The sequence below is a fragment of the Rhinopithecus bieti genome, unplaced genomic scaffold (assembly GCF_001698545.2).
Source record: "Rhinopithecus bieti isolate Rb0 unplaced genomic scaffold, ASM169854v2 scaffold_20170, whole genome shotgun sequence".
NCBI classification, from domain to species: domain Eukaryota; kingdom Metazoa; phylum Chordata; class Mammalia; order Primates; family Cercopithecidae; genus Rhinopithecus; species Rhinopithecus bieti.
The window spans coordinates 36,233-48,297 of NW_016810097.1; the positions used below are offsets into that span (position 1 = coordinate 36,233).

General features: G+C 39.5%; 1 protein-coding gene across 1 annotated transcript in view; it reads left to right on the top strand.

Annotated features, from left to right (window-relative positions):
• Nucleotides 1-6,117, top strand: part of LOC108541684 (EF-hand domain-containing family member B) — a 27,304-nt gene extending 21,187 nt beyond the window's left edge. The window contains exons 7-9 of the mRNA XM_017891292.1: nt 599-811; nt 2,916-3,097; nt 5,780-6,117. Coding sequence (XP_017746781.1) covers nt 599-811; nt 2,916-3,097; nt 5,780-5,953 — 569 coding nt within the window. The 3' untranslated portion in view covers nt 5,954-6,117. The remainder of the gene's footprint in view (nt 1-598; nt 812-2,915; nt 3,098-5,779) is intronic.
• Nucleotides 6,118-12,065: the final 5,948 nt, after the last annotated feature.

Consider the following 12,065-nt stretch of genomic DNA (forward strand, 5'->3'; position numbering starts at 1 on the left):
TTTTTTTGAGACGAAGTCTCGCTCTTGTCCCCCAGGCTGGAGTGCAATGGTGCAATCTCGGCTCACTGCAACCTCCGCCTCCCGGATTCAAGTGATTGTCCTGTCTTAGCCTCCTGAGTAGCTGGGATTACAGGTGCCTGCCACCACGTCCGGCTAATTTTTATATTTTTAGTAGAGAAGGGGTTTCATCATGTTGGCCAGGCTGGTCTTGAACTCCTGACCTCAGGTGATCTGCCCGCCTCGGCCTCCCAAAGTGTTGGGATTACAGGTGTGAGCCACCATGCCCGCCTGCTCTATTTTATTTTTTTTTAGGAAAAGAAATGAACGGATTTGGTCTCTCATATTTCAAAGCTTTATTCTAGAATAAAGTGAGTGGAGTGGCAGAAGAAAACATTAGGCCGTGTTCAGATTTCTTGGTGTATGACATTGGCCTGAACTTGCTCTTCCACAGTTGGGTGTTGGGTCAGTGGAGGGGTCATGCCAGCCGTTTCCATTAGCAAGAAGAGACTGGATGGGAAAACTTACCCTGTTGCAGAGCAGCACGCACTAAGTAGTAATGTATTCCTGCATTTTTTCTTTCCTTTTTTTTTTCTTAAAGGTAGAAAACCAGATTGTGTAAACCCTACTGAGGCTAATGTTGAAGAACCTGAACCAACTCTCCTCATAAAGCCAGAAGATATTGTCTTAAAAGAACCAGGGAGCACAGAAAAGACTCTTCGGACACTTCTGAGACCAAGTGATAAAGTTTCCAACTACTATAAGACAACTTCTTCTGAGATCAATGCAGTTGTAGGAGCCGTTCCTTCTACTTGTATGTCACTTATTTGTAAAGTTTTAAAAGCATCAACAAACGTGGAAGCAAACTGTCCTTTGTCTGCCCTTGCATTGTCCCCTGCCTTTCTCCGTTAGACTAAGTTTCTTAAAGCCTTGTACCTTGCATTTAATTCGTATTCTAACTACCTGGGGAGGAGAGGCCCACATATAAATGTTGATTAAACTCAATTGCCAATGATGACCAAAGTAAAACGATTCTTTGTATATTAATGAAATGGAAACCATTATAGATCAGAACATATTAATGAAATGGAAACCATTATAGATCAGAACATCGAATGTTATACATCGTAGTAATTCAGATTCCACCAAGTATTAATATTAGATGATTTTAAAACCATATGATTCTTAGCTCCATACATATCTGCCTTCAAATATTTAAAGAGCTTTTACGTAACATTTCTCTGTATATTCATTCCCCATGTTAGTTTGCTGGGGGTGCTGTATCACAGCACCACAAACCGGTGTCTTAACAGAATTTTATGGTCTCACAGTTCTGGAGGCTTGAAACGCAAGGTGTCAGCAGGATTGGTTCCTCTGGTGGACTGTAAAGGAGAATCTGTCCATGCCTCTCCCCTGGTTTCTGATGATTTACTAGCAGTCTTTGGCACCACTTGGCTTCTTCAGCATCTCTGCCTTCATCTTCACATGGTGTTCTCCCCATTTTCATGTCTGTGTCCAAATTTCTCCGTTTTACAAGAACTCTAGCCATATTAGGTTAGGGGCCCACCATACTCCAGTGTGACCTCATCTTAATTAATTACACCTGAAATGACTTTATTTCCAAATAACGTCACACTCTGAGGTAGTGGAGGTTAGGACTTCACCATATAAATTTTGGGAGGAGACAGTTCAACCCATAACATCCATATATCAATATGAAGCATGATGAATATCATGCTTAGAAATACTATTTCTAAGTATTTTCTAAAATAGAAAAACTATTTTATGTTGATCAAGATCACATCCTTGGAATAAGGATATGACTGAGGACTTACATATTTTTCTCAGTTGGATTTTTATAGACATGCTATACATTCTAGAGTAATGAAATCTTGTTATTCTCTTTAGACTGTGTTGTCCACTATAAATAAAATTGAAGTCATCTATGCATTTACAAACTTTTTAGCATTAAAGAAAACCAGGCTGGGCATGGTGGCTCATGCCTGTAATCCCAGCACCTTGGGAGGCCAAGGTGGGAGGATCACTTGAAGCGAGGAGTTCAAGACCAGCCTGGGCAACATAGTGAGACCCTGTCTCTACAAAAAATACAAAAATTAGCTGGGCATGGTGGCAAACTCCTGTAATCTCAGCAACCTGGGAGGCTGAGGTGAGAGGATCACTTGAGTCCAGGAGTTCAAGGCTGCAGTGAGCTGTGATCAGGCCACTGCATTCTAGCCTGGGTGACAGAGTGAGACCCTGTCTCAAAAAAAAAAAAAAAAAAAAAGAAAAGAAAAGAAAAAAAAAAGACATGTTATTTTGTTTTTTATTTTTTATTTTGAGACGGAGTCTCACTCTGTGGGCCCGGGCTGGAGTGGTCGAGGTGGCCAGATCTCGAGGGCTCACTGGCAAGGCTCCGCCTGCCTGGGTTTACCCATTCTCTGCCTCAGGGGCCTCCGCTGAGTAGCTGGACTACAGGCGGCCGGGCCACCCTCACCCGGGCTAGGTTGTTTTTTTTGGTAGTTTGTTTTCAGTAGGAGGACGCCGCGGTTTCCCAACCGTGTTGAGCGGGATGGTCTCGCCATCTTCCTGATCCGTCGGTGATCCGCCGCCCGGCCTCCCAACAGTGCTGGCGATTACAGCTTGAGCCAGCGCGCCCGGCAAAAAGCCATGTTAAAAAAAAATGAAACAGGTGAAATGTTTAATACTATATATATTCAAAATATTTCAATAACTAATCAATATAAAAATTATTAAATATTTTGCTTTTTTGTACTAAAATGTTTGAATTTTACATTTGGATTACACCAAAATTCTTCCTAGCCACATTTTAAGTGCTCAGTATGCACATGTGACTGGTGGCTACTGTGTACACAGCTTTGTTTTAGAATGTCGGTTTTCTTTCCTCATCAATGACCTAGGTTACCCCATTTGTGGAGTTCCAACCATTCGATCTGACATTCCTGCTCCCCGAATTCGTCGCATCAGTGACAGAACTAATTATGGTGAAGAAGGTAGTGCATATTCACTATTATATCCTACCATCTTTGCCCAGAAAGGAGTGTTTGAAAGAGACTTCTTCAAGACCAGATCAAAAGAAGAGGTATAGCATATAAGCATACAAAAATGGAAATGTTTTATCTGTCAACGAATACTATTTTAGACTTTTCAAAACTTGGCTTTTTACATTTACAAAAGTCTACAGGATCCCCAAGGATAGGATTCTTGATGAATAATGCTCAACTTGATTGTGACATCTGGTACAATTCTTGAGGTAGAATTTAGACTGTGACAGGAATAGTAAATTCATATTGTACATTCAATATGGTCCATGTAAAGAAGAAAAATATTTTTCTAAAACATTTGATACGATTCTAGTTGAGAAAAGGAACAGGATCAATCCCTTCCTTATGTAAGCATCCTGATGGCCTTGGGCCTCTAGAACTAAGAGTGGGCATGAGGATGGTCACTCTGCCACTCTTCTTGTCCACTGGTATCATATGTCTCAGATTATCTGTGACAAGCATTGATTTAAAATTTTCTGTCTTGTTGCCACACCCCAGGTAAGGTCATACATCTGTCTTATTTATTTATTTATTTATTTTTGACTCAGAAAACATGATGCCATATCCGAGATGATCTTCTTTGTAGATGGGTTATAAAGCCAGGGTTATAAAACCAGCTAGGTCTGAATAGCCACTGGGGTGCTGAGGGCTAGAGATTTATAGCAGTGCTCAGACTAGCCTGTCTACATCTGTGCTTATGGAAAGCAGGTGTAATTCAGGGAGTACTTGCTTCTTCAGAACCTTCATAGCTGGAGCTAGAAATGATATAGGAAAAGACATATGATGCCTTCTCGGACTTCAGATGAAGGATTGATGGCTTGGAAACTTATTAAATACTAACCGAATTAATGGCAGATGCATTCCAGCAATTCTTTCGCATGGAGGCAGGGCAGAGAGGAAAGGGAGACAGAGGCTGATGCCTGGCCCCAAAGGAGGAACCCAGTATCCTTCCTGCGGATCAAAGAAGAAAACCTCCCGATTGTGTTTTCACTTCCCTCAATCACTCTAAAAGGCCTATGAAATAGAACTTTAGGGTTTCCAAAAGAAACAGAAATCTCCTGCTTGTTTCATAATGCCTAAAAATTCTTTTAACTAGGAAGTCATCCTTTATCCCACAATTCTAGGCGAAAAGTAAGAAGTCAAAGACCTGCTTGGAATAATAATGTTGACTTGAGGATGGATAGATTTCAGTAGACGTGTTAGGTAGTCAGCATACTACTGATGGAATGCCAAACCACTGGAGCAAAGCTTCCCAAGGAGTGGGGGAAGAAGCAGAGGAGAAAGTAGGGGATGCTCAAGACTGACTCAAACCATTCCTGAGCTCACTCTGCAGGGGCCTTTTTAAACTACCAGTGGGTGGGGAAAATAGCAGCTATGCATAGGGGTATTGTGTTTTTGCTTTATAGCTGCAGTTGCTAGCAGCTCTGCTCCTCTGAATTTCAGAATTTGATTTGTATTTGAATAGTACTTAATTTGTATTTAATTTCACTAATTTCCCACAAGGGTACATGATTTCTAGAGGATTTTTTAATTGTTGAGATTCTGTTTGATAGATGTATTCGGCAACTGTTTTATTTCTTTGGCTATTCGCTGTCTAACCTTTTCATTCCCCCCCCCCCTTTTTTTTCCTGAATGCTTCATAGTAAATGCTTCTTTTAAATTTAGTTTCATTTAAAAAATTTGTTTTCACATATTTTATTCCCACTACTAGTTCTTACTTTCCTTTCTTATATTTTTCTTAAGACATAAGAAGCATATTTTCCCCCACCTTCATCTGTTTTAATAATTATCACTGTAGAGGATTATTAGTAACCAAAGGTTGCTGGTTTTCAGTATGCTCCTCTTTTAGTGTGCTCTCTTAATCATGGGTACACTATCTGTCTGCCATTTGCACGCATAGTTAAAGTTCCAACAGGCCAGTTAGGTACATTTTATAAATGTTCGTATTATAAAGAATACAAAACTTGGCCATTCCTAGTGGCTCATGCCTGTAATCCCAGCACTTTGGGAGGCTGAGGTAGGTGGATCATTTGAGGTCGAGAGTTCAAGACCAGCCTGGCCAGCATAGTGTAACTTCATCTCTACTAAAAATACAAAAAAATTGGCCAGGTGTGGTAGCACACACCTGTAATCCCAGCTACTCAGGAGGCTGACGCAGGAGAATCACTTTCACCCAGGAGGCAGAGGCTACAGTGAGCCAAGATCACACCACTGCACTCCAGCCTGGGCAACAGAGTGAGACTCTGTCTCAAAATTAAATAAATAAATAAATAAATAAATAAATAAATAAATAAACAAAACTAATGTTCAAGTGGCTTAGGTGACATACACAAGACCAAAATGACAATAAATGATTGAAATGAAACTCAAACCTAGCAAGTCTTCTTTACTTTTTTCACCCTTTTTACTTGAATTTTGCTACCTCTCCTTAAAATAATGAGACGTTTAAAGTTGAAAGTAACTTTATATATTGGCTAGTGTATTTGAACACCCTCATGTTTATAATAACAAAATTATTCCTGAGCTGACAGTATTAGAATTTTGATATTTCCTTATTATATATATATATATACATACAAGCACATGCACACACACAAATATATACACACACATACTTTTTTGGAAAAAATATCCGTAGTCTTAGATATTATAAAGATATTTTTCATTACAAATTTTAAAACATAAATAATGGCCTATTCATTTTAAATGCCTTTTTCTAGATTGCAGAGATATTGTGTAACATTGGTGTCAAGCTTTCTGATGAAGAATTTGAAAATGTATGGAATCTTGCATCAAAAAAGCATCACAGAGGAGAAGTTTGTGTTGAGAATATCAGAAATGTTCTAGATGAGCTGCGGCATGCAGACCGGATCAAGTGTAAAACACCCATGTGATATTTTTGGACTTCCTTCATTCAAGCAAAATAATTATTAACTGTGTTTATCTAACATGTTCAGTCCATTCTGGCTTTAGATATTACGTCAGAGTTCAGCAATCACAGTGGTAAGACTCATATGCCTGTATGTGTTGCTAATAAATTAGATTTTGGATTTTAAAATTTATTGTTTTCCATAAAGCACCTAAGAGCTTGACAAGTGATTGAAGGGCTAACATGCAGCCTCAGCGAAGACATAGGTCAGAATGATATTAGAAGTTTTGTAGGCCTAAGGATTCCATCCATTTTAGTGGGCCGTCTGAATTCGTAGTGTGATTTGTGATGCCAAGTTTAATTTTCTTTGTTGGTTAAGCCAACTTGGGCTGCAGTTTCTGTCACAGGTGATTAAAATGTAGTAACACACCAAGAGTAGGGAGATTCATGTTTGTGTAGTGGACTAAAAGCTGGATCTTGTGCATGGAACTGCAGGTGATTTTTTTTTTTTTTTTTTGGAGACAGAGGCTCACTCTGTTGTCCAGGCTGGAGTGAGGTGGCGCAATGTTGGCTCACTGCAACCTCCATCTCCTGGATTCAAGCGATTCTCCTGCCCCAGCTTCCCAAATAGCTGGGACTACTGGCGCCCACCACCATGCCAGGCTAATTTTTCATAGTTTTCATAGAGATGGGGTTTCACCGCGTTAGCCAGGCTGGTCTTGATCTCCTGACCTCGTGATCTGCCTGCCTCAGCCTCCCAAAGTGCTGGGATTACAGGCGTGAGCCACTGCGCCTGGCTACAGGTGAAAAATTTTAAGGAAAAAAAAAAGCAGTCTTAACTTACATTTCCTTTTCATTGAAAAGTTACTTGTCTTTTAAAATTAATTCTTTAAAAGAACAAATGAACACAGCTAGAGGAGCTCTTTGCATATATTAAAAACCACAAATTTAAAGCCTTTAAGACAGCAAAAACAAGACAAAATATAACATTATAAGGTTTGGGGAATAAGCAGTCTTTTCCAAATGATCTCTAAACTAATGCTTTCTTAACACATTTGGCTTAAGTCATCAAACTATGGTCAAGCAGGCATGGGGCTATTGCCCCTAAGGGAGGAGGTAAGACATCATTCATGATGGTCCTGATCCACTTTCCAAAATCTACTCTAAAAGTACCAATTGAGGTTCCATTGTGTATCCTCCTCCTATCACTGGTGGGTTCTTTATATTTTGTCCCTGGTAGGCTATAAAATGGGTCAGAACTGTACATTTTCAACTTCAAGGAAACTCCATTGACAAATAAAAATGTTATCTTTTTATTCTATCTCTCATTCCAACTTATGCCCAGTCACGTTGTCCAACATGATATATAAGGGATTCTACAATGAGAATTCTAGAATGAGAATAAACAAGATCCTCTGGTAATAAAATGCCAGCATAAAGATGATAAACATGAAGATGATAAAATTTGAATAAACTTTCTAGTGTCAAATTCACAGGAATAAATAATACCCAAATGTTAAATTTCCCTGCCAGTTAAAATCGGAAGATAAAATTCAAAGTAATTCAAGACTGAAATCAAATTATCTAGTGTCCAGTGAGTTAAAAATCCAAGGAAATTATCTCTCCCTTTTTTCTGCTTCTGCCTAGTTTCAGCCAAGGTGTTTGGAAGACCTGGGGAGAGGTGTGGTTCCTTTAAGCAGCTGCGTCTTGAGCTGCTTCTCACTGGGAAGACAATAATTCCATCCTGGCTCTTAAAGTCATAGTCGCTTAACTGAAGCCTCCGCTGAGCTTCAATTTTAGGAAGTCAAAGATGTAACAAGATATACAAGATTTCACAGCTTCCACCAAATTTAGGAAATAAGCCAATTCTTAGCTCTGAAAACAGTTATCTCAGAGCAATTTTCTCAGCAAAAATTGTGTTTCTACAACCCAGTATCTGTATGTCACCGAAGCCACAGAAGAAATTACATGGTATCTGAGTGATGGAGGGAGATGGAGAAAATCTTGATTTGAGCCTTACCAAGATGCTCATATGTGTGCATTAGCTAGAATTTATGACCTATGGACTTAAACTAATTTGGGAGAAATGAAGTTAATTTTGATACTATGCATTTACTATATCTGGCCTAAAAATCTACTTTATGTATACTGTCTTCTCTTTTTGGAGCATGACATTTGAAACATTATTTCCTTCTTGCAATTTAGAAATTTTGGACAGCAGCCCAGTCATTATTTTTTTTTTTTTTTTTTTGATATGGAGTCTCACTCTGTTGCTCTGACTAGAGTGCGGTGGTGTGATCTCAGCTCACTGCAACCTTTGCCTCCCAGGTTCAAGCGATTCTTGTGCCTCAGCCTCCCGAGTAGCTGGGATTACAGGCGTGTGCCACCATGACGGGCTAATTTTTTGTATTTTTCGTAGGTATGGGGTTTCACTATATTGGCCAGGTTGGTCTTAAACTCCTGACCTCAGGTGATCCACTGCCTTGACCTCCCAAGGTGGTGGGATTACAGGTGTGAACTACTGTGCCTGGCTGGTCATTACTTTTTATTATGAAGTATCTCTCTTCCCCACTCAGGCTATTTTATACTTTTCATTATTCTTTGAGGTGCTAGGGACTGAATAGAGTGCAGGTGCTATTTAGCAGCCTGTTGTCAATATTCTTTTCAAGTGCACCCCTTCAATTCTGTGCCTAGGAGCTGCTTCCATTGCTTCTTGTTTTGGAATTGCCTAGGATTCAGAAACCTACCTCCTGTTAAGATTTCTTCTATGAGTTAAACCAGCTAGAATCAAAGTGGCACATGTGATGGAGGTGATCCTTGAGCCACACGAATTCCAGTTTAGCTGATTGATGGGTTAGCTCCCTGCCCTGAGTGCAGGATGGCTTCAGGGTAAGGGACCTAGGGCTGCTTATCTGGGCAAACCCGGTTTAAAAGTTTGAACCTTTTCTTTGGGAGGCCGAGGCAGGCAGATCACGAGGTTAGGAAATCGAGACCATCCTGGCTAACACAGTGAAACCCCGTCTCTACTAAATATACAAAAAATTATCCGGGCGTGGTGGCGGGCGCCTGTAGTCCCAGCTACTGGGGAGGCTGGGGCAGGAGAATGGCGTGAACCCAGAAGGCAGAGCTTGCAGTGAGCCGAGATCGCGCCACTGCACTCCAGCCTGGGCGACAGAGCCAGACTCTGTCTCAAAAAAAAAAAAAAAAAGTTTGCGCCTTTTAATAAAAATTAGAGTAGCCGAACTGGCATCATTTAAAAGCTTTGCCTCTTAGTGTCTAGAAGATATGGATACATGGAAATACTCTCTTCTCTAAAATCAGATTTTTGCCTCAGCTGCTTTTTACTGGGTCATGGCAGCCAGCCATTAGCTCAGATCACTGCCATCCACAGAGTATGCCTAGTGCTCTAGCTGCAATTTACAGTTAAGTTGCAGCAGGCAGCACCCAGAGGTCTCCTATGCCTGTTATAGGCCTGCTGGCCGGCATCGGCTGCTAGATGTCTGCCTGAGAACTTCACCAAAGCCCTCTTGGATCTTTTTGAAGGTTGTCTTTCCTAATGTCTGAGCAATTGGTAGCTTTCCAGCTTATCTTTCGTTAAGGCCAGCATCTCTGCTGTTTGCTTGATGCTATTTACATACACCGTCCTGTTACGGAAGAAGCAGCCTTTAACGTGTGAACCTAGCTACTATAAGCCACAGTCATCCTGGAGCACGGCTCAGCAAAAAGGCAGTGGTCTGTGAAACCAGATGCATTGCACCACATAGACTAAAAAAAAAAAAGTTGTATGTCTGAACATGGTGCTAAGGATGTTGCAAGGTGCATGATGCTAGCAACTTTTTTCGCATAGAATATTAACATCTTGTCATTTACATTTCTTACCTTTGGCTGTGTTAATAAGGTCTGAAGAACTGTAATTTCAATCAAGTTTCATGTTTCAGTGATTTCTAATTCATCGTTTACTTTTTTTCTATTTGCTATGATACTTCCCAAATTTTATTACATCATATAAGTAATGCTGATTTCTTGATTCCCATTTGCAAAAGTTGTAGTTCCTAGCATGATGCAGTCTTTCAGCCCTCATATTTTACTTAGTCTAACTGCAAAGTGCTTAGTAATTATGGATCACCAATCAGACCCCTCCTGAGAAGCAAACTGAGAGCACTAGATGTGAGTAATAAATTTGTCATTCACTGCACTTACAACCTTATAAAGACATCTAACCTTACAAAACTGTGTCTTTTGTGTTTATAAAATGGAGATAATGGCTGCCTTTTTAACTTGTAAGTTTATTTCAATGGTTATGGAGATAATGGATATATAAGTAACTAGCACCAGTTTAGCTTAGTAAATTTTTTTTTTTTTTTTTTTTTTTTGAGACAGAGTCTCGCTCTGTCGCCCGGACTGGAGTGCAGTGGCCAGATCTCAGCTCACTGCAAGCTCTGCCTCCCGGGTTTATGCCATTCTCCTGCCTCAGCCTCCCGAGTAGCTGGGACTACAGGCGCCCGCCACCTCGCCCGGCTAGTTTTGTATTTTAGTAGAGACGGGGTTTCACCGTGTTAGCCAGGATGGTCTCGATCTCCTGACCTCATGATCCGCCCGTCTCGGCCTCCCAAAGTGCTGGGATTATTAATCAAGGCGCCTAGTTTAGGTCTCGGCTCATCTCAGCCACCTCTAAGTAATAGTGTTTCTCCATCTATTTATATAAGCATTATATTGACCTCTTCTTGTTTTTTTTTTTTTTCTCGTCTCTGTAATTCCCGTTTTTCTTAATTGGTTGTCCTTTGTTGATTTTGATAGATTTGACAATCCCCATTGATTTATTGCTATCATGGCATTTCTATCACTTGTTTCAGACTTTAAGCACAGCCTCTCATTCTATTTATTTTTTAAGCATGCACACAATCTGCTGGGATTTTTATTGTGATTGCATTGAATCTACAGATCAATTTGGGGAAGTTGGCTTTTTTTTTTTCTCAATGTTTTGACTTCCAAACACTAAATATGGTACACATATACATTTCTTTAGCTTTTCTTTATTGCTTTTTAGTTTTCCATGTTGAGATATTGTACCTCTTGCATTAGATTTATTCCTAGGTATGTTTTTGATGTTGTGACAAATTTAAAATTGCGTATCAGTTTTAAATGGGGTTATTGAGGTATCATCTACACACAGTAAAAGGACCCTTTTTAGTGTGCAATTCTATGAGTGTTGACAAATGCATATGGGTTGTGTAACTACCATCACAAACAAAATATAGGACTGTTCCATCACTCTCTAAAATTCTCTTGTGCTCTTTTGCAGTAAATATCTCTTCTTCCCCATCCCAGCCTCTCATAACCACTGATCTGTTTTCTGTTCCTATTGTTTTGCCTTAAGAAGAAGCTCATATAAATGGAATCATGGAGTGCGTAGCCTTTTGAGACAGGCTTCTTTCACTCAGTACATGTTTTCAAGATACATCATGTGATTGCATGGGTTACATACATACATTCTTTTCATTGCTGAGTAGTATTTCACTGTATAGATATACTACAATTTGTTCATCTACTTACCATTTAAAGGTGTTTGGGTTGTTTCATGTTTTGGGGAATTCTGAATAAAGCAGCTATGAACTCTCATGTATATGTTTGGTATAACCATAACTTTTCATTTCTCTTGAAAAAATACCTATCAGGTAGGATTGCTGGGCTATATGTTAACTTTATAAGAAATTGAAAGACTGTTTTCCAAAACAGCTGCATCATTTTGCATTTTCACCAGCAATCCATGAGCATTCCAGTACATCCTTGCCAGCATGTGGTATTGTCACATATTGTCAGTTAAAAAAAATGTTTTAAGCCATTCTGTAGGTATGCAATAATAGCACACAGTAGTTTTAATGTGCATTTCTGTAATGACTAATGATGTTGAATGTCTTTTCATAAGCTTATTGGCCATGAATGTGTCTTCTTTGGTGAAGTTTCTATCTTAGTATTTTGCCAATTTTTAAAATTGGCTCGTTTATTTTCCTATTACTGAGTTTTGAGAAATATTTATGTATTCTGGATATAAGTCATTTATCAGATATATGCTTTGCAGATATTTTCTCCTGTCTTTAGCTTGGATTTTTCTTTTCTTTCTTTTTTTTTTTTTTTTT